General features: G+C 37.2%; 1 protein-coding gene across 1 annotated transcript; it reads right to left on the bottom strand.

Annotated features, from left to right (window-relative positions):
- Positions 1–37: 37 nt before the first annotated feature.
- Positions 38–26,253, bottom strand: LOC310739963 (transmembrane protease serine 9-like). Its single transcript, XM_083566255.1, has 11 exons — positions 26,047–26,253; positions 24,517–24,537; positions 23,743–23,905; positions 23,391–23,659; positions 22,801–22,946; positions 22,469–22,694; positions 2,425–2,526; positions 1,576–1,738; positions 1,223–1,491; positions 634–779; positions 38–527 (listed from the first exon to the last, which is right to left on the bottom strand). Exons 1-11 carry the CDS (start codon positions 26,105–26,107, stop codon positions 288–290), a joined length of 1,806 nt encoding a protein of 601 aa, XP_083422381.1. The 5' UTR covers positions 26,108–26,253; the 3' UTR covers positions 38–287.
- Positions 26,254–26,931: the final 678 nt, after the last annotated feature.

Here is a 26,931-nt window from a genome sequence, read left to right as displayed (position 1 = left end):
ATCTATGTAATAGATCTATTATAGTACAGAACCCAACAAAATGACAAAAAAAGTTGATGTTTTTTATAAGGTTCATATTCATTGGATCTACAATAATAAATAAAACTTATAATCATACAGTTTACAAATCAAAGGGAAAAAGTTGCTTTTATGCAATTTATGCATTAATTGTTATAATTATGCCAAAAGACAGAGAAATCAATGCTTAAGTTGCCTATTCTTTTTCATTTGTTTCACATTTCACAAATAAAATGTGTCTTGTCTTGTCCTGTTTAATTTGGCTTTTATCAAAGGAAAATATAGAGCAAGAAGAGAAAGGAGATGATGAAGAAAGAAAGGAGATGTATAGTGGAGCCACTGGTGCTGCTGGTGCTGTTGATGGTGCTGTAAATCCAGTCTTGGTACTGAGACACTCTGGTGTACACACCCGGAAAATTAGGTAAACCGCAGCCCTTGCCAAAGCTCACAATCCCAGCCTGAGTCCATATTCCACTGGATGTGGACACCAGTGTACCTCCTGAATCACCCTACACAATTAACAGGTGTTAGCTACATGTCTGCTTTTCTACCATGACACTGTACCAATGTCACAAATTTATATAGCATTTATATAACGGGTGTTAGATTTCTTACCTGGCATGAGTCTTTTCCTCCCTGAGTTAAGCCAGCACACAACATATTGTCTGTGATAGAACTAGCTCCATAGTCATTTGCACAGTTACTGTTACTGACAATCGGCATCTGCACCTCCTGCAGGGTTTGAGGAGATGGCAGATTCACTGTGAAGACCCATGTTTAAGATTTACTACATGACCTCCCATAATGAACCATGCTGAAATATACAACTGGGTATGACGAGCTACCAGCGATGAATACAAAAGAAAAATTATTTCCCATTTCCCAAGTATTTTCCAGCTCACGTTTTACATGAGTAATCTAATTAATGTCTAAGATTTTTTTTTTATTGCTTCATTGTTGTACAACTTTCTATAATTCTGTCTATGATGTTGCATCAGTAGCAATAATTATAAAAACACACAAAGATTAACTGGTTTAGCTAGCTTGGTTTTGGCTGGTCAGACCTAACTGGATTTTTTAGCAGGAAAGAATGTTCCACAGCAAGGAGTGATTCATTTCCTTACTGGTTTACATTTCAAATAAGTCTAAAACATAAAACTAATTTAACATGCAGTCAACTTTTTTAAATCTAGGTGTCACTCACCATTTGAAGAGATTCGACCAAATCCTGTGACCCAGACATTAGTACCAGCAGGTAAAGATCTGCTGTTTGTTGCGAGGCACACCGGCCTGACATAATCATTGATCGTCACTGGACTGGAGAGCTGGACTAGTGCAATGTCATTGTCGTGGGTGTTTGAGTTATACTGCTGGTTGATGAAAATTTCAGTCACGCTTTTTGTCTGCATATTGGGATTACTTCCCTTCAAATTTTGCAGTCCTAGTAAGAGTGTGAGAGAACCTGCTGAAACACTAAAAATAAAGGGAAAAATATATTAACACGAATATTACCTACATACTATATTATAATTCTCTGGTTATTTTAAAATAAATTACCTTGAGAAACAATGAGCAGCTGATAAGACCCAGTTCTTATTGATCAAGCTGCCACCACAGAAATGTCTGCCGCCTGTTTGAATGCTGACCTGCCAAGGCCAGGAACCAGGAACAGCATCTTCACCACCCACAATCTTGGTGTTAAGTGGAGCCTGACCACACCCTGGCAGAAAAGAGGGATGTCACACATATACTACCTGAAAAATGACTGCACTTAAGAGAAGAACATCCATTATTACATTCCACTGTAGACACTGGAATAAAATGCAAGAATTCTTACTAAAATACTATGTTTAGGCCACTGATATTAGGGGTCATTAAATCTTGTCAGATCTTTTTATGCATCAGTTTGGTTTGCTCATGGTCTTCATGGTTATTTGCTGTATGTGGGTTCTTTTTTTTTTGTTTTTTTTTTAAGTTTAAATGTATGAAATATATTTTTTATCTTTATCTCTTAATTCTTAGTTTCTACCAAATAGCACCAAAACAGATTCCCAAACCAGATTGACAGAATATGCAATGTTTGCCATGTCATGCTAACATCAACTAAGCTTTAATCCAGAATAAATGCAAATATTCATAAATGTATACACTGGCTGCAACATTACTGAAAACACTTCTTGAAATGAGAACATTGTGTGATATTTCAGATATGAAAATAACTGATTGTTTGTTTCGCTAAAATATAACATTTCATTTCAACATTTCTCTTTTGGAGAGTTCTCTTGGACATCACATTATAGCAAACCTGTTTTGTTATACCAACGAAACAAATCTGCTTAATGTGATATGTATCCTATGTATTTCAAATAAAGCAAAAGTGTTTTGCTGACTGAATCAAGAACTTACCATCTGTTTGGGAAAATGATCCTAATGGAAGAGAAAAAGAGAAGCTCAATGCGTAAACCACTATCAACAGACATGTTAGGCAGTTTTTGTTTTCTAAATATAGCATAATCCAACATGCAGATTATAATTATTAAAAGAGAAAGCTGTATTTAAAAAAATAAAATCAATGAAAATTTCTTTTTTTCAAACTGTCAGTGAGTAAAAAAAAAAAAGATTTTTATTAAAGCAATTACAATACATTTTACTTAATTACAATTTAATTTAAAATGTATACCAAATTGCTGCTTGCAGGTTGGTTTGTATATTAAAAACTAATGATTAAATATAGTATACAAACATAAACAGTAGGGAAAAAAGAAAAAGATTCACCACAGAGTCAACACAGTAAGTAAATGCACCCTGTATATCAGGGGTCACCAACACCCTTGCGGGCGACCTGGTGACCACGAGTCGCCCGCGGGCCTTTTCTGAAAATAGCTCACCATTGCGCCACTTACCAGTGAAATGCATCTATTGTTTTTTGTTGCTATTCTTTTTTAAATCACACTTGCATTGGTGTGGATTTAAAAATGACAATAATAAAAAAGGGGGAGTGGTGGCTCCAGCGGTTAAGGCGCTGGGTTGCCGATCGGCAGGTCTGGGGTTCAAGCCCCGGTATCGCCAAGCTGCCACTCTTGGGCTCAACCCTCTATGCTCCGGGGGTCCCTTCCGAGGGGAAATATCAAGGTCCGTGACGTCGAAGTGACGTGGGGCCGCCTTCCCGTGGGCTCACAACGTGGGGCCGCCTTCCCGTGGGTTCACAACCTGCAGTAGGAACCGTAAGGGACGGTGCTGTGAGGATTGAGCAGCAGTCGAAGGTGGGGGCCTGCTTAGACTGCTGCCCCCACGACCCGAATTACAGATAAGCGGGAGAAAATGAATGAATAATAAAAAAAATCTTTAAAAAATGTTTCATATTAGAGCTAGCTGGTCTCCAAGTTGATTTTTGTATGTTACTTAATTGATAATCTGTACAAACATGATACAACGTAGTGCATGATTTATTAAAAATTGTTAGTGGCTAGTGAAAATGTTGTAAAAGTGACCATTTGAATGATTGATAAATAATAAATTGAGCAAATGTGTTGTTTCAGAAATGTGTATCAAGCTGGCAGCCCTTCACATTATTCGGTCCCCAAGAAGCAGCTCTCAGTTTCAAAAAGGTTGGTGACCCCTGCTCTATATCTAAACAAGAATAAGGCATAAGAGAAAGGCAGAAAAGAAAAACCTTAATTCTGTTCTTAGTGCTTCAATAAAAAGCCACCTTGTGTTGCCATGCAGAAGTGCTTTTTTTATGTTTCTAAAAATAAGTACATTGTAATACTGGTTCAGTAAAAAAACAACTATTCAATCAAATTCAATATTTAATCGCAAATAAATCGCACATTTCTATCTGTTCTAAATGAACCATATATTAATACTTCCTGTTTTCAATACTTCAAGCAACATGGACATTGAGAAATATGGATGCAACATAGAGCATGAACACAAAAAATTATTGTCAATATTTTTAAGTAATAATGGTGGTTTAAATGACGTAAATCATCAGGACACCAAACGGAACCTTTGCGATGTTTCCACACGGACAGGTAATGAGGTGATACCGGAGAAACTGCACCTCTTCGAGTCAAATCAAGAAGCTTTTATATCTAATCATAGACATTTTACAGGTTTGAATGATGTATTGTTTTTATCTGTACAATAAAGTACATACAGTAAATACAGTAATTTAAATTCGTTTCGCCATTATGAGGGAAAAACCCACAAAACGCCACCCAGAGGGTTAATTGTGTAAAACATGGCGGATTTGGTGTTTGATTTGAGACTTGGCGCAAAAATAAAACGAATGTTTACTGACTACAAATATTTTTCGGTGGAGTTTATTTATTTGTTTAATATTTTAGTAAAGCAAGGACGTCTTAAATTAGTGTATGTTTTGCTGGAGGTTTTAATTTCGCCTCTTTTATATTTATTCATTTAAGTATTTATATAGTAAGAAAACAATTATTACTAAATACTCGATTGAAGCTTATTGCAAGAAAGTACTCATTTTGGTAATTCTAGAAGTGGTAGGTTTTGCAAACTTGTCTGAAAAGTTTTAGTGAGTGTTAGTTAATATAAGAAGATAGCAAATAGAAAGGACACAATGCATAAATGTACTGATTAAGCAGAGGTGGCAAAAGTACACACATCCTTTACTTAAGTAGAAGTACAGATACTCATCTTTTAAAATACTCAGGTTGAAGTTGAAGTACTGATTATACTTTTTTACTCAAGTGAAAGTAAACAAGTATTAGCTCTGACATGCACTTAAGTAAAAAGTAGGTATTACTTTAACCTGTTTTAGTGTCACATATCATGATATTAACGATAGATAGATAGATAGATAGATAGATAGATAGATAGATAGATAGATAGATAGATAGATAGATAGATAGATAGATAGATAGATAGATAGATAGATAGATAGATCCTTATTATCATTGCATTGTACAGGTACACAGCAACGGAATGCAGTTTGGCATCTACCAGAATTGCAAAAAGTAGCAATCGTGCAAATAGTGAAGACAAATATGTAGCATATGTACAGCATGTGAATAAATATAAAGGCTAGAGCCGTGCAGAGATGTGTGGACATAATTAGGAAGTACAGATAGATGTTCTAAGGCTATGGCATTGAAATGTGCAAATGTGCAAGCTGAATAAACAAGTCTAATATATATATATATATATATATATATATATATATATATATATATATATATATATATATATATATATATATATATATATATATATATATGCACACAATATATGCACATATATACATGAATGTGAAATGTTGGGCAGAATGTACAGTAAGCAAAGGTGGGAAGTAACGGAGGACAAATACTTCGTTACTGTACTTTAAGTAGATTTTTTTGGTATCTGTACTTTACTCCACTATTTATTTTTCAGACAACTTTTTACTTTTACTCATTACATTTTTACACAAATATCTGTACTTTTTACTTCTTACATTTTTAAAACCGGCTCGTTACTTTAGTTTTAATCCATTGGTTTGGTGAAATATATTTTTTTTTTATTTTCACTGCGTGCGTTGATTTCAGCCGAACAACCGATTTCCTGTTACTGTGCGTCTTTTTCAATCCGCTGGTGTATCATGTACTGTCTCTCACTCACCACAGATGTACACTAGTTTACGAAGCTAAGAATCATCAGGCAGAAGGCAGTAAGAAGTTTGGGGTTAATGTGGATAAGACAGAGGGGGTCAGTGATGTAAACATGACTGAGAACAGACACATTCATGATCATCATCATCTTTTCTCTGCTTGTGTTCTATATGCGGATGTTCAGCCTGGACACATTCATTCGGTAACAACATTTTTTATTTGTTTTGTATTAGTATATATATATACAGTGAGGAAAATAAGTATTTGAACACCCTGCTATTTTGCAAGTTCTCCCACTTAGAAATCATGAAGGGGTCTGAAATTGTCATCGTAGGTGCATGTCCACTGTGAGAGACATAATCTAAAAAGAAATATCCAGAAATCACAATATATGATTTTTAAACTATTTATTTGTATTATACAGCTGCAAATAAGTATTTGAACACCTGAGAAAGTCAAGGTTAATATTTGGTACAGTAGCCTTTGTTTGCAATTACAGAGGTCAAACGTTTCCTGTAGTTTTTCACCAGGTTTGCACACACTGCAGGAGGGATTTTGGCCCACTCCTCCGCACAGATCTTCTCTAGATCAGTCAGGTTTCTGGCCTGTCGCTGAGAAAAATGGAGTTTGAGCTCCTCCAAAGATTCTCTATTGGGTTTAGGTCTGGAGACTGGCTAGGCCACGCCAGAACCTTGATATGGTTCTTACAGAGCCACTCCTTGGTTATTCTGGCTGTGTGCTTTGGGTTATTGTCATGTTGGAAGACCCAGCCTCGACCCATCTTCAATGCTCTAACTGAGGGAAGTAGGTTGTTCCCCAAAATCTCGCAATACATGGCCCCGGTCATCCTCTCCTTAATACAGTGCAGTCGCCCTGTCCCATGTGCAGAAAAACACCCCCAAAGCCTGATGCTACCACCTCCATGCTTCACAGTAGGGATGGTGTTCTTGGGATGGTACTCATCATTCTTCTTCCTCCAAACACGTTTAGTGGAATTATGACCCAAAAGTTCTATTTTGGTCTCATCTGACCACATGACTTTCTCCCATGACTCCTCTGGATCATCCAAATGGTCATTGGCAAACTTAAGACATGCCTGGACATGTGCTGGTTTAGGCAGGGAAACCTTCCGTGCCATGCATGATTTCAAACCATGACATATTAGTGTATTACCAACAGTAACCTTGGAAACGGTGGTCCCAGCTCTTTTCAGGTCATTGACCAGCATTTTGGTAATTCTAGAAGTGGTAGGTTTTGCAAACTTGTCTGAAAAGTTTTAGTGAGTGTTAGTTAATATAAGAAGATAGCAAATAGAAAGGACACAATGCATAAATGTACTGATTAAGCAGAGGTGGCAAAAGTACACACATCCTTTACTTAAGTAGAAGTACAGATACTCATCTTTTAAAATACTCAGGTTGAAGTTGAAGTACTGATTATACTTTTTTACTCAAGTGAAAGTAAACAAGTATTAGCTCTGACATGCACTTAAGTAAAAAGTAGGTATTACTTTAACCTGTTTTAGTGTCACATATCATGATATTAACGATAGATAGATAGATAGATAGATAGATAGATAGATAGATAGATAGATAGATAGATAGATAGATAGATAGATAGATAGATAGATAGATAGATAGATAGATAGATAGATCCTTATTATCATTGCATTGTACAGGTACACAGCAACGGAATGCAGTTTGGCATCTACCAGAATTGCAAAAAGTAGCAATCGTGCAAATAGTGAAGACAAATATGTAGCATATGTACAGCATGTGAATAAATATAAAGGCTAGAGCCGTGCAGAGATGTGTGGACATAATTAGGAAGTACAGATAGATGTTCTAAGGCTATGGCATTGAAATGTGCAAATGTGCAAGCTGAATAAACAAGTCTAATATATATATATATATATATATATATATATATATATATATATATATATATATATATATATATATATATGCACACAATATATGCACATATATACATGAATGTGAAATGTTGGGCAGAATGTACAGTAAGCAAAGGTGGGAAGTAACGGAGGACAAATACTTCGTTACTGTACTTTAAGTAGATTTTTTTGGTATCTGTACTTTACTCCACTATTTATTTTTCAGACAACTTTTTACTTTTACTCATTACATTTTTACACAAATATCTGTACTTTTTACTTCTTACATTTTTAAAACCGGCTCGTTACTTTAGTTTTAATCCATTGGTTTGGTGAAATATATTTTTTTTTTATTTTCACTGCGTGCGTTGATTTCAGCCGAACAACCGATTTCCTGTTACTGTGCGTCTTTTTCAATCCGCTGGTGTATCATGTACTGTCTCTCACTCACCACAGATGTACACTAGTTTACGAAGCTAAGAATCATCAGGCAGAAGGCAGTAAGAAGTTTGGGGTTAATGTGGATAAGACAGAGGGGGTCAGTGATGTAAACATGACTGAGAACAGACACATTCATGATCATCATCATCTTTTCTCTGCTTGTGTTCTATATGCGGATGTTCAGCCTGGACACATTCATTCGGTAACAACATTTTTTATTTGTTTTGTATTAGTATATATATATACAGTGAGGAAAATAAGTATTTGAACACCCTGCTATTTTGCAAGTTCTCCCACTTAGAAATCATGAAGGGGTCTGAAATTGTCATCGTAGGTGCATGTCCACTGTGAGAGACATAATCTAAAAAGAAATATCCAGAAATCACAATATATGATTTTTAAACTATTTATTTGTATTATACAGCTGCAAATAAGTATTTGAACACCTGAGAAAGTCAAGGTTAATATTTGGTACAGTAGCCTTTGTTTGCAATTACAGAGGTCAAACGTTTCCTGTAGTTTTTCACCAGGTTTGCACACACTGCAGGAGGGATTTTGGCCCACTCCTCCGCACAGATCTTCTCTAGATCAGTCAGGTTTCTGGCCTGTCGCTGAGAAAAATGGAGTTTGAGCTCCTCCAAAGATTCTCTATTGGGTTTAGGTCTGGAGACTGGCTAGGCCACGCCAGAACCTTGATATGGTTCTTACAGAGCCACTCCTTGGTTATTCTGGCTGTGTGCTTTGGGTTATTGTCATGTTGGAAGACCCAGCCTCGACCCATCTTCAATGCTCTAACTGAGGGAAGTAGGTTGTTCCCCAAAATCTCGCAATACATGGCCCCGGTCATCCTCTCCTTAATACAGTGCAGTCGCCCTGTCCCATGTGCAGAAAAACACCCCCAAAGCCTGATGCTACCACCTCCATGCTTCACAGTAGGGATGGTGTTCTTGGGATGGTACTCATCATTCTTCTTCCTCCAAACACGTTTAGTGGAATTATGACCCAAAAGTTCTATTTTGGTCTCATCTGACCACATGACTTTCTCCCATGACTCCTCTGGATCATCCAAATGGTCATTGGCAAACTTAAGACATGCCTGGACATGTGCTGGTTTAGGCAGGGAAACCTTCCGTGCCATGCATGATTTCAAACCATGACATATTAGTGTATTACCAACAGTAACCTTGGAAACGGTGGTCCCAGCTCTTTTCAGGTCATTGACCAGCTCCTCCCGTGTAGTTCTGGTTGATTTCTCACCTTCCTTAGGATCATTGAGACCCCACGAGTTGAGATCTTGCATGGAGCCCCAGTCCGAGGGGAGATTGACAGTCATGTTTAGCTTCTTCCATTTTCTAATGATTGCTCCAACAGTGGCCTTTTTTTCACCAAGCTGCTTGGCAATTTCCCCGTAGCCCTTTCCAGCCTTGTGGAGGTGTACAATTTTGTCTCTAGTGTCTTTGGACAGCTCTTTGGTCTTGGCCATGTTAGTAGTTGGATTCTTACTGATTGTATGGGGTGGACAGGTGTCTTTATGCAGCTAACGACCTCAAACAGGTGCATCTAATTTAGGATAATAAATGTAGTGGAGGTGGACATTTTAAAGGCAGACTAACAGGTCTTTGAGGATCAGAATTCTAGCTTATAGACCGGTGTTCAAATACTTATTTGCAGCTGTATCATACAAATAAATAGTTTAAAAATCATATATTGTGATTTCTGGATTTTTTTTTTAGATTATGTCTCTCACAGTGGACATGCACCTACGATGACAATTTCAGACCCCTCCATGATTTCTAAGTGGGAGAAAAAAAGTGGCAAAAAAGCAGGGTGTTCAAATACTTATTTTCCTCACTGTGTATATATATATATATATATATATATATATATATATATATATATATATATATATATATATATATATATATATATATATATATGGCTGTCAAAATTAAAATTATTGTAAACGGCACTAAGTTTTATTAACGCGCTATCAATTTAGCGCGCATTTCTGTTTTTACCATTTTTATTAAAAAAAATGTAAATACATTAATAAATATCTAAATATAAAAGAGGGGAGATTAAAACCTTCGGGAAAAAATACATTTATCCACGATGTCCTTTCTTTACTTTGATATAAAATAAATAAATAAACTCCAGATAAAAATATTTTTAATCAGTAAACTTTTGTTTTATTTATGCGCCAAGTCTCAAATCAAACACAAAATCCGCCATGTTTTACACAACTAAACTTCTAGGTGGCGTTTTGTGGGTTTTTCACTCATAATGGCGACACAAACTACTTTTTACTTGAGCCAAGACTTCTTTAATTTCACTTGAGTAAAAAAGTTTAATCAGTACTTCAACTTTTACCCGAGTATTTTAAAACATGAGTATCTGTACTCCTACGCAAGTAGAGGATGTGTGTACTTTTGCCACCTCTGACAGTAAGGATATAAAGATATAAAGATACATATAGATAAAAAATAGTGCAGATGTAATGAGGAGTAAAAAAGATATACTATGTAATATGAACATTGTAAGTATTATTGTACAGAGGTTATCAATCAAATTCAATATTTAATCGCAACTAAATCGCACATTTCTATCTGTTTTAAATGTACCATATATTAATACTTCCTGTTTTCAATACTTCAAGCAACATGGACATTGAGAAATATGGATGCAACATAGAGCATGAACACAAAAAATTATTGTCAATATTTTAAAGTAATAATGGTGGTTTAAATGATAAATCATCAGGACACAAAACGGAACCTTTTGCTATGTTTCCACACGGACAGTTAATGAGGTGATACCGGAGAAACTGCACCTCTTTAAGTCAAATCAAGAAGCTTTTATATCTAATCATAGACATTTTACAGGTTTGAATGATGTATTGTTTTTATCTGTACAATAAAGTACATACAGTAAATACAGTAATTTAAATTCATTTCGCCATTATGAGGGAAAAACCCACAAAACGCCACCCAGAGGGTTAATTGTGTAAAACATGGCGGATTTGGTGTTTGATTTGAGACTTGGCGCAAAAATAAAACGAATGTTTACTGACTACAAATATTTTTCGGTGGAGTTTATTTATTTGTTTAATATCTTAGTAAAGAAAGGACGTCTTAAATTAGTGTATGTTTTGCTGGAGGTTTTAATTTCGCCTCTTTTATATTTATTCATTTAAGTATTTATATTTTGCCGGTCCCAAGCCCAGGTAAATGGGGAGGGTTGCGTTAGGAAGGGCATCCAGCGTAAAACATGTGCCAAATCAAATATGCGGATCACAAATGAGAATTTCATACCGGATCGGTCGAGGCCCGGGTTAGCAACGACCGCCACAGGTATCGTTAGCCGACAGGGTACCGGTGGAAATTGGGCTACTGTTGGCCGAAGGAGGAGAAGGAGAGGAGGAAGACGTCTACAGAGACGGCAGGAAAAGGAGCAGTGTAGGAGAGTAGAGGTTCGGGTTGGTACTTTAAATGTTGGTACTATGACTGGTAAAGGGAGAGAGGTAGCTAATATGATGGAGAGGGGAAAGGTAGATATGCTGTGTGTTCAGGAGACCAAGTGGAAAGGGAGTAAGGCCAGGAACATTGGAGGTGGGTTTAAACTGTTTTATCATGGTGTGAATGGAAAGAGAAATGGTGTAGGGGTGATTCTGAAGGAAGAGTACAGTAAGAGTGTAGTGGAGGTGAAGAGAGTTTCTGATAGGGTGATGATCGTGAAGGTGGAGGTTGAAGGGATGATGATAAATGTCATCAGTGCCTATGCTCCACAAGTTGGCTGTGAGATGGAGGAGAAGGAAAGATTCTGGAGTGAATTAGTTGAAGTGGTAGATGGTGTACCTAGGAAAGAACGATTGGTGATTGGGGCAGACTTTAATGGGCATGTAGGTGAAGGGAACAGAGGTGATGAGGAGGTGATGGGTAGGTATGGTTTTAAAGAGAGGAATGTGGAAGGGCAGATGGTGGTAGATTTTGCTAAAAGGATGGAAATGGCAGTGGTGAACACGTATTTTAAGAAGAAGGAGGATCATAGGGTGACGTATAAGAGTGGAGGAAGGTGCACACAGGTGGATTATGTTCTGTGTAGGAGATGCAACCTGAAGGAGATTGGAGACTGTAAGGTGTTGGCGGGGGACAGTGTAGCTAGACAGCATCGGATGGTGATCTGTAGGATGGTTTTGGAGGCGAAGAAGAGGAGGAGGAAAGTAAGGATTGAAAGAAGAATAAGATGGTGGAAACTGAAGGAGGAAGAGTGTAGTGTGAGGTTCAGGGAAGAGGTCAGACAGGGGCTTGGTGGTGGTGAAGAGGTGCCGGATGATTGGGCAACTACTGCAGGAGTGATGAGGGAGGCAGCTAGAAAAGTACTTGGTGTGACATCTGGAAATAGAAAGCAAGACAAGGAGACGTGGTGGTGGAATGAGGAAGTGCAGAAGAGCATTAGGGGAAAGAGGTTGGCAAAACAGAAGTGGGATCGACAGAGTGATGAGAAAAGTAGGCAGGAGTACAAGGAGATGCGGCAGCAGGTAAAAAGGGATGTGGCGAAAGCCAAGGAAAGGGCATATGAGGAGCTGTATAAGAGGTTGGACACTAAGGAAGGAGAAAAGGATTTATACCGATTGGCCAGGCAGAGGGACCGAGCTGGGAAGGATGTACTGCAAGTTAGAGCAATAAAGGATGGAGAGGGAAATGTGTTGACTAATGAGGAGAGTGTGTTGAGAAGATGGAGGGAGTATTTTGAGCAGCTGATGAATGAGGAAAATCAGAGAGAGAGAAGGTTGGAGGATGTGGAGTTGGAGTTGGTGAAGCAGGATGTAGATAGGATTAGTAAGGAGGAAGTGAGAGCAGCGATTAGGAGGATGAAGAATGGAAAGTCGGTTGGACCAGATGACATACCGGTAGAAGCGTGGAGATGTTTAGGAGAGATGGCAGTGGAGTTTTTAACCAGATTGTTTAACAGGATTCTGGTAGGGGAGAGGATGCCTGAGGAATGGAGAAGGAGTGTGCTGGTACCGATCTTTAAACATAAGGGAGATGTGCAGACCTGCAGTAACTACAGGGGAATTAAGTTGATCAGTCACACCATGAAGTTATGGGAAAGAGTAGTGGAAGCCAGGCTGAGAGAAGAGGTGACCATCTGTGATCAACAGTATGGTTTCATGCCAAAGAAGAGCACCACAGATGCCTTATTTGCTTTGAGGATGTTGATGGAGAAGTATAGAGAAGGACAGAAGGAGCTGCATTGTGTATTTGTGGATTTAGAGAAAGCGTACGACAGGGTGCCGAGAGAGGAGTTGTGGTATTGTATGAGGAAGTCAGGTGTGTCAGAGAAGTATGTGAGGGTGGTGCAGGACATGTATGAGGACAGTGTGACGGCAGTGAAGTGTGCAGTAGGTATGACAGACTGGTTCAGGGTGAAGGTTGGACTGCATCAAGGATCGGCCCTGAGCCCTTTCCTGTTTGCAGTGGTGATGGACAGGTTGACGGACGAGGTCAGACAGGAGTCTCCCTGGACTATGATGTTTGCAGATGATATTGTGATTTGTGGTGAGAGTAGAGAGCAGGTTGAGAAGAGCCTGGAGAGGTGGAGATATGCGCTTGAGAGAAGGGGAATGAAAGTCAGTAGGAGTAAGACAGAGTACATGTGTGTGAATGAGAGGGAGGGCAGTGGAGTGATGCGGTTGCAGGGAGAAGAGGTGGAGAAGGTGGAGGAGTTCAGGTACCTGGGGTCAACAGTGCAAAGTAATGGAGAGTGTGTTAGAGAAGTAAAGAAAAGAGTGCAGGCAGGGTGGAGTGGGTGGAGAAGAGTGACAGGAGTGATTTGTGATAGTAGGGTATCTGCAAGAATGAAAGGGAAAGTTTATAGGACTGTGGTGAGACCTGCGATGTTGTATGGATTAGAGACAGTGGCATTGAGTAAAAGACAGGAGGTGGAGCTGGAGGTAGCAGAGCTGAAGATGTTAAGGTTTTCGTTGGGAGTGACGAGGATGGACAAGATTAGAAATGAGTTTATTAGAGGGACAGCACATGTAGGATGTTTTGGTGACAAGGTGAGGGAGGCGAGATTGAGATGGTTTGAACATGTGCAGAGAAGGGACATGAATTATATTGGTAGAAAAATGCTGAAGATGGAGCCACCAGGTAGGAGGAAAAGAGGAAGGCCAAGGAGGAGGTTCATGGATGTGGTGAGGGAAGACATGCAGGTAGTTGGTGTGAAAGAGGCAGATGTAGAGGACAGGGTGGTATGGAGACGGATGATCCGCTGTGGCGACCCCTAATGGGAGCAGCCGAAAGAAGAAGAAGAAGAAGTATTTATATTTTTTATAAAAAATGGTAAAACAGAAATGCACGCTGAATTGATAGCGCGTTAATACTAATTAAAACTGTTGTTACCTAATAAATGCGTCCATGCTGAACATCCACATATAGAACACAAGCAGAGAAAAGATGATGATGATGACGATCACGTGATCAGGAAAGTCTCTGTTCTCAATGGATTAAAAGTAACGAGCCGGTTTTGAGAATGTAAGAAGTAAAAAGTACAGATATTTGTGGAAAAGTGTAATGAGTAAAAGTAAAAAGTTGTCTATAATAAATAGTGGAGTAAAGTACTGATACCAAAAAAAATCTACTCAAGTGCAGTAATAAAGTATTTGTACTTTATTACTTCCCACCTCTGTGATTAAGTAAACACACTCCATATATCTCAACAGAACTAATCAAAATATAAAAGTGTAACGAAGCACCTTCATTCTGTTATTAGTTCTTCCAATGTAGCATTTTGAACAAAGGCCACAAAGCAGCTTTACGTATATAAACAGATTAAAGACAACGTAATCATTTGTAATGATTAAGCCAAAGGTGAAGATTACAACTGTATGTTGGCAGATTATAGTAAAATATTGCTGGTAAGAATGACAATCTTGGACATATCAATCTTTCAAAAGAATTATTATTATTAACATGGTTCTGCAACTACTTTGCTTTTCTTTGAGGGCACTTTAAATAAATACACCCTGATCCCAATACTGATTTCTGTTGGTAAAAGCACACATGCTGGTGATTCGCCTGCTTAGATATCAAATTCATTCCGCTACCTGCGTGCCAGAACAGAGAAAAAAATTTATGTATACATTCCTTGTACCCTGACAGATGGGCAAACCAGTCTAACAGAACTATTGATAAATATATAGTATGATAAATGATCACATCTCGAGTGTGGGTGGTTAAATATTTAAAACATAGTTGTAATCAACAAATGCACGTAAAAGGTTCAAAATCTCATCAACATCAAATTGCTGAAATGCCTTAATGTTCTGAATAACTTCTGTCCTGTCTGAAATGTGTAATGTATAAAGGGGCAATAGAACGTATCACTTATAGTTCATTTTATTGTAGTACCTACAAGATTAGAATGACAAATGAATATTGATTGTTATTGCATTTGTGACATTTTCTTGAATAAACAATATACCTTAATTTTGTACGAACTGATCTGTAAAAGAATCTGTCATGTGAGTCATTTAAATTTAGATCAATATTTAATCTCTATAATAACAAATAAAAAACAGCCAACATTTAAACACTCAATGTTTCATTAAATAAAGCATCATCTGCATAGATAAATGTATAACACAATACACTTGTAGGAATCTTAGCAACAACCTAGGAATTGTGATATTTACTCTTTTAAAGACTGCAATAATCACCTGTAAGTTTTTGCCTTAAATGTAATATACAGTATGTTGCCTTTTATATAGATGACAGACTAAATGTAATATTCATCAAAACCATCACTTCATTTTCACTTACCTGTAGAATTGAGGAGTAGACCACATAAAACACACACGCCTTTCCACAAATTCATTTTCATGCTCGCTGGTCCTGATGTAATGTGTCTCTAAATGTCTTTGTTGTAGTATAAGTAAAGCACACGAAAACGAAACCTCCCCTACCTGTTTGACCTGTTACATGTGAGTTCCCCCACTCAACCTGCTACAACTCAAATAATTCTCACTTCCAAACTTGATTTGAGATCAGCCAGTGAGACAAACAGTGTTGATGTCCTGGACTTCTGCACATGTGTAAATTACTTCTTTAAATATTTAAATTGCTATGTTTGGTAATGTCCTGTCAACAGGTTATTGCACATTGTTTAATTTTATTTAATCGTGCTAGTATTAAGTGTATTTTTATTAAAAATTTTTGGCAAAAGCCCCATATTATATTATATATATTGCATATATAATATATATATTGCATATATAATTTTTTTTATTATTTATTTATTTTTTACAGATAAAAATGGAAGTTACAAGGTGATATATGACATCAAAAACAAAGTCATAATTCCTGGCTCTGAACATCTTGAAAAAATTCTCATGACTGATGACCTTATTTTCTCGACTTTATCTGGCACTGCCTAATGTATGTAACCACTGACTTTTATGAAACGACAAAATTACTTAGAAAAATAATTTGACAAACATTCTGAAGATTAGACATTTAAATCTCCAGATAGAGACAATTGATTAGTAAACACACACACACACACACACACACACACACACACACACACACACACACACACACACACACACACACACACGCATATGTGTGTGTGTGTGTGTGTGTGTGTGTGTGTGTGTGCGTGCGTGCGTGCGTGTCACTAATCAGTTGTCTCTTTGCCTGGTTTCATGCGGCTCTTACGTTCATATCGAAATTTGTGTTTTTAATGTGCGTGTTCGCTTCGCTTGAGTTCAATACGGTATTTTTAAGACTTAAATGATCTTGCCCCTACTGGGAAACTTTGCGGTATTTTCATCTCACGCACATGCGCATTTGACGAAAATACCGTAATGAACTGAAGCGAAGCGAACACGCACATAAAAAAAAAACCCCCACAAACACAAACTTCGATATGCAAATTGTTTACTTAAATTTTAAGTAAACAATTTGTATTAAGTTCGCTTTTAAAATGGCAGGGAAAAATGCACAGTAAAACGAAAATATGAAGATGAACACAGGACGTTTTTAACAGAGTGGGAGAGTTTTAATTTTTTGTTCAACGTAATGACAAGTCATTCTGCCTTATGTCAGGCGTCATTAGCGCATTTCAAAGTTTCAAATCTTCAGCGCCACTTCAGCTCACTCCATGTTAACATCAACCAGGAATTTCCAAAAGGGACTGAACTTCACAAACACAAGTTGGTCACTTTGAAAAGCTAGGCAAAAAAGCAGATAGAGTTTTAACTGGCTTGGAACATTAAACAAGCTAAAAAGCCATACAATGAAGGGGAATTCATTAAACAATGCCTCAGTGATGTTGTTGAAATCTTGTCTTCTGAAAACGACAAACTAAACCGCATGGTATTAGATGTCCAACTGTCCCGCCACACTGTTGAACACAGAATATGGGACATTAACACTATTGAATCACAGTTGCACTCTGACCTGGAATGGCAGAAGTCCCACTAAGCAACATGCATAGTAAAAGAAAAACGCTATTGAAATTATTATATTTTTGTTTGTGGCCTTGGTGTTTGTGTGTGTGAGACAGTGCACACAATGTTATTTTAGTAATTCAATACTAAAAATGTATTGTATAGATTCATTTTGTATTTTATAGATTCATCACACACATATTTGTGTGTTTATTTTTTATTTTATTTTGATGATTATGGCTTCGAGCTAATGAAAACACAAAATTCAGTATATCAGAAAATTAGAATATTGTGAAGAAGTTAAATATTTGAGATTCGTGGTGTCACTTTTGTGGTGGCAGAACTTTAATCTGCTCATTAAATCCAAACACCTGCAAAGGTTTCCTGCGCCTTTAAATGGTGTCTTAGTCTGGTTCAGGATACACAATCATGGGGGAAGACTGCTGACTTGACAGTTGTCCAGAAGACCATCATTGACACTCTGCACATGGAGGGTAAGACACAAAAGGCCATCGCTAAAGAGGCATAAGACAAAAAGGACTGGACTGTTGCTCAGTGGGCCAAAGTTGTCTTTTCAGATGAAAGGAAAGAAAATTTTGCATTTCATTTGGAAATCAAGGTCCCAGAGTCTAAAAGATGTGAGGAGAGGCACAGAATCCATGTTGCTTGAGGTCCAGTGTAAAGTTTGCACACAGTGGTGGTTTGGGGAGTCATGTCATCAGCTGGTGTTGGTCCACTGTGTTTTATCAAGTCCAGGGTCAGCACAGCCATCTACCTGAAAGTTTTAGAGCACTTCATGCTTCCCTCTGCTGATCATGGAGATGCTGATTTCATTTTCCAGCAGGATCTGGCCAATAATATATATATATATATATATATATATATATATATATATATATATATATATATATATATATATATATATATATATATATATACATATATACAGTGAGGAAAATAAGTATTTGAACACCCTGCTATTTTGCAAGTTCTTCCACTTAGAAATCATGGAGGGGTCTGAAATTGTCATCGTAGGTGCATGTCCACTGTGAGAGACATAATCTAAAAAAAAAAAATCCAGAAATCACAATATATGATTTTTAAACTATTTATTTGTATGATACAGCTGCAAATAAGTATTTGAACACCTGAGAAAGTCAATGTTAATATTTGGTACAGTAGCCTTTGTTTGCAATTACAGAGGTCAAACGTTTCCTGTAGTTTTTCACCAGGTTTGCACACACTGCAGGGGGGATTTTGGCCCACTCCTCCACACAGATCTTCTGTAGATCAGTCAGGTTTCTGGCCTGAGAAACACGGAGTTTGAGCTCCCTCCAAAGATTCTCTATTGGGTTTAGGTCTGGAGACTGGCTAGGCCACGCCAGAACCTTGATATGCTTCTTACAGAGCCACTCCTTGGTTATCCTGGCTGTGTGCTTCGGGTCATTGTCATGTTGGAAGACCCAGCCTTGACCCATCTTCAATGCTCTAACTGAGGGAAGTAGGTTGTTCCCCAAAATCTCGCAATACATGGCCCCGGTCATCCTCTCCTTAATACAGTGCAGTCGCCCTGTCCCATGTGCAGAAAACACCCCCAAAGCATGATGCTACCACCCCCATGCTTCACAGTAGGGATGGTGTTCTTGGGATGGTACTCAGCATTCTTCTTCCTCCAAACACGTTTAGTGGAATTATGACCCAAAAGTTCTATTTTGGTCTCATCTGATCACATGACTTTGATCACACACAACTCCTCTGGATCATCCAAATGGTCATTGGCAAACTTAAGATGTGCCTAGACATGTGCTGGTTTAAGCAGGTGAACCTTCTGATTTCAAACCATGACGTCTTAGTGTATTACCAACAGTAACCTTGGAAACGGTGGTCCCAGCTCTTTTCAGGTCATTGACCAGCTCCTCCCCTGTAGTTCTGGGCTGATTTCTCACCTTCCTTAGGATCATTGAGACCCCATGAGGTGAGATCTTACATGGAGCCCCAGTCCAAGGGAGATTGACAGTCATGTTTAGCTTCTTCCATTTTCTAATAATTGCTCCAACAGTGGACCTTTTTTCACCAAGCTGCTTGGCAATTTCCCCGTAGCCCTTTCCAGCATTGTGGAGGTGTACAATTGTGTCTCTAGTGTCTTTGGACAGCTCTTTGGTCTTGGCCATGTTAGTAGTTGGATTCCTACTGATTGTATGGGGTGGACAGGTGTCTTTATGCAGCTAACGACCTCAAACAGGTCCATCTAATTTAGGATAATATATGTAGTGGAGGTGGACATGTTAAAGGCAGACTTTGAAAAAAAACAGGTCTTTGAGTGTCAGAATTCTAGCTGATAGACAGGTGTTCAAATACTTATTTGCAGCTGTATCATACAAATAAATAGTTTAAAAATCATATATTGTGATTTCTGGATTTTTCTTTTTTAGATTATGTCTCTCACAGTGGACATGCACCTATGATGACAATTTCAGACCCCTCCATGATTTCTAAGTGGGAGAACTTAAATAAATAAATAAAATAGCAGGGTGTTCAAATACTTATTTTCCTCACTGTATATATATATATATATATATATATATATATATATATATATTAAAAGGTACAGAAACCGCAATTTTTTTATATTTATATTTAGACATGTATATATTTTATAAAAATGCCACCCTAAATAGGGAGGGTTAAACTTTGGTGCTTTTGTACCTTAGGGGCTCATGGGAAAAATTAAGTCCTTGCATGTACTCCTCTTTATTAAAATGACATTCAGGTTTCACTTGCTGGGGTTGGTCAGTGAAATCTGTCTTCTGTTCCTATTTCCAAAAATTAATCTCTGAATTGATGTTACTGAGCATAACAGGCTATTCGCTGCAAAATCAAAAACACTGACTGGGTCAGAGAACACGGTGTGCAGTGGTCAGTATCTATCAAAAGTGGTCCAAGCAAAGAACAGTGGTGAACCCGTGTGGTCCGATCCAACAGACAAGCTACTGTAGCTCACATTGCTGAAGAATTAATGCTGTTAGTGTAATGCTTAACAGGTCAGGACTGTTTTGGCAGCAAAAAGGGGGCCAACACACTCTTTGAGTGTTTGAAGGCTCTGGCATGGAGAAGCTGGTGTTGGATCTATGATGATAGCAAATAATGAGATATTTTTTGAGTTCCTACGTAGCTCCTGGATCCATAATCTCAAATGACTGTAAAAGACTGTAGAAAGGACATTACTCATAATCTTACATTCTAGTGCTCATGTTAGTTCTCACTCTACAGTGTTTTGTATTGTTTAAAGATTATAATCACACTCTTCGTACCACCCAACTAAGGATGGGTTCCACTTTTGAGTCTGGTTCCTTTTAAGGTTTCTTGCTCATAACATCTAAGGGAGTTTTTCCTTGCCACAGTCGCCATGGCTGCTTATCAGGGATAAATACACATCGTTCACCATAACTGTTTAATTCTAAAAAGCTGCTTCGAGACAATGTCTATTGTGAAAAGCGCTATAGAAATAAACTTGACTTGAAATGTATATTTATTATTAGTAAAACCATACTTAACATAGAGCATGACTACAAAATATTATTGTAAATGTTTAAAAAGTAATTTGGTGCTTTCAATTACATAATCTTTAGGACACCGAACATAACTTCCGTAATTCCACACAGACGGTTTTAATTGCCAGATGTGTGCTGTAAGGAATTATTTCTATCCTCTGCTGCCTGGACACATTCCCTTGAATTCAGCATTTCCTCTCGATCTCTGCTCTCCTACGTGCACGGGGAACTCTCAATAAAACACACGAGTCAGCCTTTCAGAGAGAGGCTCCAAAGTTTTATTGTGCGGGGGGGGTTGTGAATAGAGGGCGGATAAACTAGCGGAAAGAACTGTATAATTGACCGGCCATGTCTTCGGGTCACCACTGTTTCTTCTTTGGACCACATTTGACTACTGCAGACCGGGAACACCCCACAAGAGCTGCAGTTTTGGAGATGCTCTGACCCAGTCATCTAGCCATCACAAGTTGGCCCTTGTCAAACTCACTCAAATCCTTACACTTGCCCATTTTTCCTGCTTCTAACACATCAACTTTAAGAAACAAAATTTTTACTTGCTGCCCAATATTTCCCACCCACTAACAGGTGCAATAATGAAGAGATAATCAGTGTTATACATTTTGTTATACACAATGTTATAATGTCATAATGGTATGCCTGGTCGGTGTATAACCCCACTCGTGTTACACTGGTGGCAGGATTGGTTGGCTTGTTTTTGCTGGGACACGTGTTTTTTTATTGAACGGCGTAAATTTTGCCACTGAACCTGTATAGACATTTATATTATTTTGTATTTTTTTCACGTGCTCTTTTGCAAGTTTGGATTACGTGCATTTTTTTCTCTCTCTCTCTTCAATTGATTGCTAATAAACTGAGATCCATGTTGGTGTCCTCATTGCATTGTTATTAAACTGATTAACAGATCAAAGTCAAGAAACCATTTTGATATTTATTTTTTGTATCACAAAAGCTTTCCATATTTAATAAACCGATATATTGTATATAACAGTAAAACAAAGGACATGTATTTATATTTAAAAGCATTTATAACAGTATATGTATCTATATCCACAGATACATCTATCTATGTAGTAGATCTGTTATAGTACAGAACCCAACAAAATGACAAAAATAATTTTTCCTTTATAGGTTCATATTTGTTGAATCTACAATAATAAAGAAAACTTATGCTGTATAATCATACAGTTTACAAATCAAAGAGTAAAAGTAGCTTTTTATGCAATTTATGAATTAATTGTTATAATTATGCCAAAAGACAGAGAAACCAATGCTTAAATTGCCATATCTTTTTTACTTGTTTCACATTTCACAAATAAAAGCTGATTTGTTAATTTACAAATTAAGTAATTAACATTAGTAAGTGAAAGCTACATATAAAATTAAAGAATATAGAATATAAAATAAATACAGAATATGATAGTCATGTTAAATTACTTCATGTCTGTTCCTGTTTAATTTAGCTATTATTAACGGAAGATATACAGCAAGAGGAGAAAGTAGATGATGGAGAAAGAAAGGAGATGTTTAGTGGAGCCACTGGTGCTGTTGATGGTGCTGTAAATCCAGTCTTGGTACTGAGACACTCTGGTGTACACACCCGGAAAACTAGGTAAAGTGCAGCCATTGCCAAAGATCACAATCCCAGCCTGAGTCCATGCTCCACTGGACTTGGACACCAGTGGACCTCCTGAATCACCCTACACGATTAACAGGTGTTAGCTACATGTCTGCTCTTCTACCTTGACACTGTACCAATGTCACAAATTAATATGGCATTTATATGGCAGGTGTTAGATTTCTTACCTGGCATGTTTCTTTTCCTCCCTGATATAAGCCAGCACACAACATATTGTCTGTGATAGTTTCAGCTCCAAATGCCTTTGCACAGTTACTGTTACTGACAATCGGCATCTGCACCTCCTGCAGGGTTTGAGGAGATGGCAGATTCACTGTGAAGACCCATGTTTAAGAGTTACTACATGACTTCCTATTATGAACCCTGCTAAAATATCCAACTGGGTATGACGAGCTACCAGCGATGAATACAAAAGCCAAATCACTTCCCATTTATTAAGTATTTTCCAGCTCACGTTTTACATGAGTAATCTAATTAATGTCTAAGATTTTTTTTTTTATTGCTTCATTGTTGTACAACTTTCTATAATTCTGTCTATGATGTTGCATCAGTAGCAATGATTATAAAAACACACAAAGATTAACTGGTTTAGCTAGCTTGGTTTTGGCTGGTCAGACCAAACTGGATTTTTTTGCAGGAAAGAATGTTCCACAGCAAGGAGTGATTCATTTCCTTCCTGGTTTACATTTCAAATAAGTCTGATACATTAAACTAATTTAACATGCAGTCAACTTTTTTCAATCTAGGTGTCACTCACCATTTGAAGAGATTCGACCAAATCCTGTGACCCAGACATTAGTACCAGCAGGTAAAGAACTGCTGCTTGTTGCGAGGCACACCGGCCTGACATAATCATTGATCGTCACTGGAGTGGAGAGTTGGACTAGTGCAATATCATTGTCTTTGGAAACTGCGGAATACTGCTGGTTGATGAAAAATTTGGTCACGTTTTTTGTCTGCATATTGGGATTACTTCCATCCAAATTTTGCATTCCTAGAAAAAGTGTGAGAGAACCTGCTGAAACGCTAAAAATAAAGGGAAAAAATATTAACACGAATATTACCTACATACTATATTATAATTCTCTGGTTATTTTAAAATAAATTACTTTGGGAAACAATGAGCAGCTGATAAGACCCAGTTCTTATTGATCAAGCTGCCACCACAAAGACGGCTGCCACCTGTTTGAATGCTGACCTGCCAAGGCCAGGACCCAGGAACAGCATCTTCACCACCCACAATCTTTGTGTTAAGTGGAGCCTGACCACACCCTGGCAGAAAAGAGGGATGTCATACATATACTACCTGAAAAATGACTGCACTTAAGAGAAGAACATCCATTGCTACATTCCACTGTAGACACTGGATTAAAATGCAAGAATTCTTACTAAAATATTATGTTTAGGACACTGATATTAGTGGTCAATAAATTTTGTCAGATTTTTTTAAGCATCAGCTTGGTTTGCTCATGGTCCCCCGACAAAGGTGGAAACTGTAAATTGCTGTAAATTAAATGTATGAAATATATTTGTTTTATCTTTTGTGGGTTCGCTCAAATACCACCAAAAGAGATTCCCAAACCAGATTTGCAATGTTTGCCATGTCATGCTAACATCAACTAAGCTTTAAAATGACAAAATTTCACTGAAGATTGTGACTGCAACTTCTACTGAAAACACATTGTGTAATATTTTAGATACGAAAATAACTGATCTATTGATTCGCTAAAATATAACATTTCAACAAGTCTAATGAACTCTCTTACAAGTTCTCTTAGACATCACATTAAAGCAAACCTGTTCACAAATCTGCTTAATGTCATATGTATCCTATGTATTTCTAATAAAGCAAAAGTGTTGTGCTGATTGAATCAAGAACTTACCATCTACCTGGGCAAATGATCCTAATGGAAAAGAAAAAGAGAAGCTCAATGCTCAAACCAGTATCAACAGACATGTCAGACAGTTTTCCTACTGTTTTTTTTTGTGCTTTTGGTTTCCAAATATAGCATAATCCAACATGCAGATTATCATTATTAAAAGAGAAAGCTGTATTAAAAGAAAATAACTGTCCATAGAATTTGTATAGAGAGTACTGTGCAATGCACTGACATCAAAATAAAAGTATTGCCAGTTACATTTCTTGTTTGCAAACTGTCAGTGAGGATTATTATTATAAGATTATAAAATTATTATTTCAACAATTACAATGAATTTTACTAATTACAATTTAATTAAAATGTACACCAAAATGCTGCTTGCAGGTTGGTTTGTATATTAAAAAGTAATGATTAAATATAGTATACAAACATATAGAGAAGGGGAAAAAAGGAAAAGATTCCCAATGAGTGAGTCAACACAGTCAGTAAATGCACCCTGTATATCTTAACAGGATTAAGGCATAAGAGAAAGGCAGTAAAGAAAAACTTTCATTCTGTTCTTAGTGCTTCAATGAAAGTACACCTTGTTGTCATGCGGAAGTGCTTTTTTTATGTTTCTAAAAATATGTACATCCTGATACTGGTTCACTGTCACTGACTAAGAAAACAATTATTACCAAAGACTCGATTGAAACTTATAGCAAGAAAGTACTAATTTAGGTAATTCTAGAAGTGGTAGGTTTTTCAAACCTGACAGAAAAGTTTTAGTGAGTGTTAGTATAAAAAGATAGCAAATAGAAATTACAAAATGCATAAATGTACTGATTAAGTGAGCATACCGTATCAAAAGTATTATTATTATTAACATGGTTCTGCAACTACTTTAGTTTTCTTCAAGGGCTCTTTAAATAAATACTCCCTGATCCCATTATTGATTTCTGTTGGTAAAAGCACACATGCTGGTGATTCACCTGCTTAGGTATCAAATTCATTCCACTACCTGCGTGCCAGAACAGAGAAAGATTTTGATGTATGCATTCTTTGTACCCTGACAGATACAGGTTTTTACTGCGCATGTATGATAAATGAAAACATCTTCAGTGTGGGTGGTTAAATATTTTAAACATAGTTGTAGTTAACAAATGAACGTAAAAGGTTCAAAATCTCATCAACATCAAATGCCTGAAATGCCTAAATGTTCTTTAATAACTTCTGTCCTGTCTGAAATGTTTAAGGTGTAAAGGCCCAATAGAACGTATCACTCATAATTCATTTCATTGTAGTCCCTACAATATTAGAATTACAGATGAATATTGATTGTTATTGCATTTGTGACATTTTCTTGGATAAACAATATACCTTCACTTTGTACAAACTGACCTGTAAAATAATCTGTCATGTGAGGCAAATAAATTTAGATCAACTTTTGATCTCTATAATAACAAATAAAAAACAACAAAAAAACCTAACATTTAAACACTCAATAAGACTAAATGTATTATTCTACAAAACCATCACTTCTTTTTCACTTACCTGTAGAATTGAGGAGTAGACCACATAAAACACACACGCCTTTCCACAAATTCATTTTCATGCTCTCTGGTCCTGATGTAATGTAAATGTCTTTGTTGTAGTATAAGCAAAGCACACGGAAAATAAACCTGTGTGACCTGTTACATGTCAGTTCCCCCACTCACCCACTACAACTCAAATAATTCTCACTTCCAAACTTGATTTGAGATCAGCCAGAGGAGACAAACAGTGTTGAAGTCCTGGACTTCTGCACATGCGTAAATTACTTCTCAATATATTTAAATCACTATGTTTGGTAATGTCCTGTCAACAAGTTATTGCACATTGTTTAATTGTATTAATTGCTCATTAATTGTAATCATGCTAGTATAAAGTGTATTTGTGTGTGTGTGTGTGTGTGTGTGTGTGTGTGTGTGTGTGTGTGTGTGTGTGTGTGTGTGTGTGTGTGTGTATGCTCGATATATATTTAATACATGTGGTGTTCATCTATTATTGTATTTAACAAAACCAAAAATCTGCAATGAAACAGATGTTATATTCGTCTCTCTCTGAAGTTAATAGACACAGAGAAATAGAGGTAAATTGTTAATTTACTGTATAATGGCTGTGGCAGTCTCAAATTAAAACTTAGTTGAAAGTTGAAAGTTGGAAATTACATACAGTAAACAACCTCCATATTACAGTATACAAGACCATGTACATGAGGGTTCAGTAATGTTTCTAGAACCACTAGCCCACAATCCTCAGTCCTCACTTTGCTCAGAGGAGCCAAACCCACTGAACTACCCGGAAATCCTGCTTTAATTGCTGCGTTGTGTGAGTATGTAGGTGCTTGTGCAAGCTCGTTCCCCAAGACTGCCCATGTGCATTTTCACTGTTCCCATG

Source organism: Silurus aristotelis (genome assembly GCF_946808225.1).
Source record: "Silurus aristotelis genome assembly, chromosome: 17".
Taxonomy (NCBI): domain Eukaryota; kingdom Metazoa; phylum Chordata; class Actinopteri; order Siluriformes; family Siluridae; genus Silurus; species Silurus aristotelis.
Note: the sequence above shows the minus strand (reverse complement) of the source record. Positions and strands in the feature narration are given on the sequence as shown.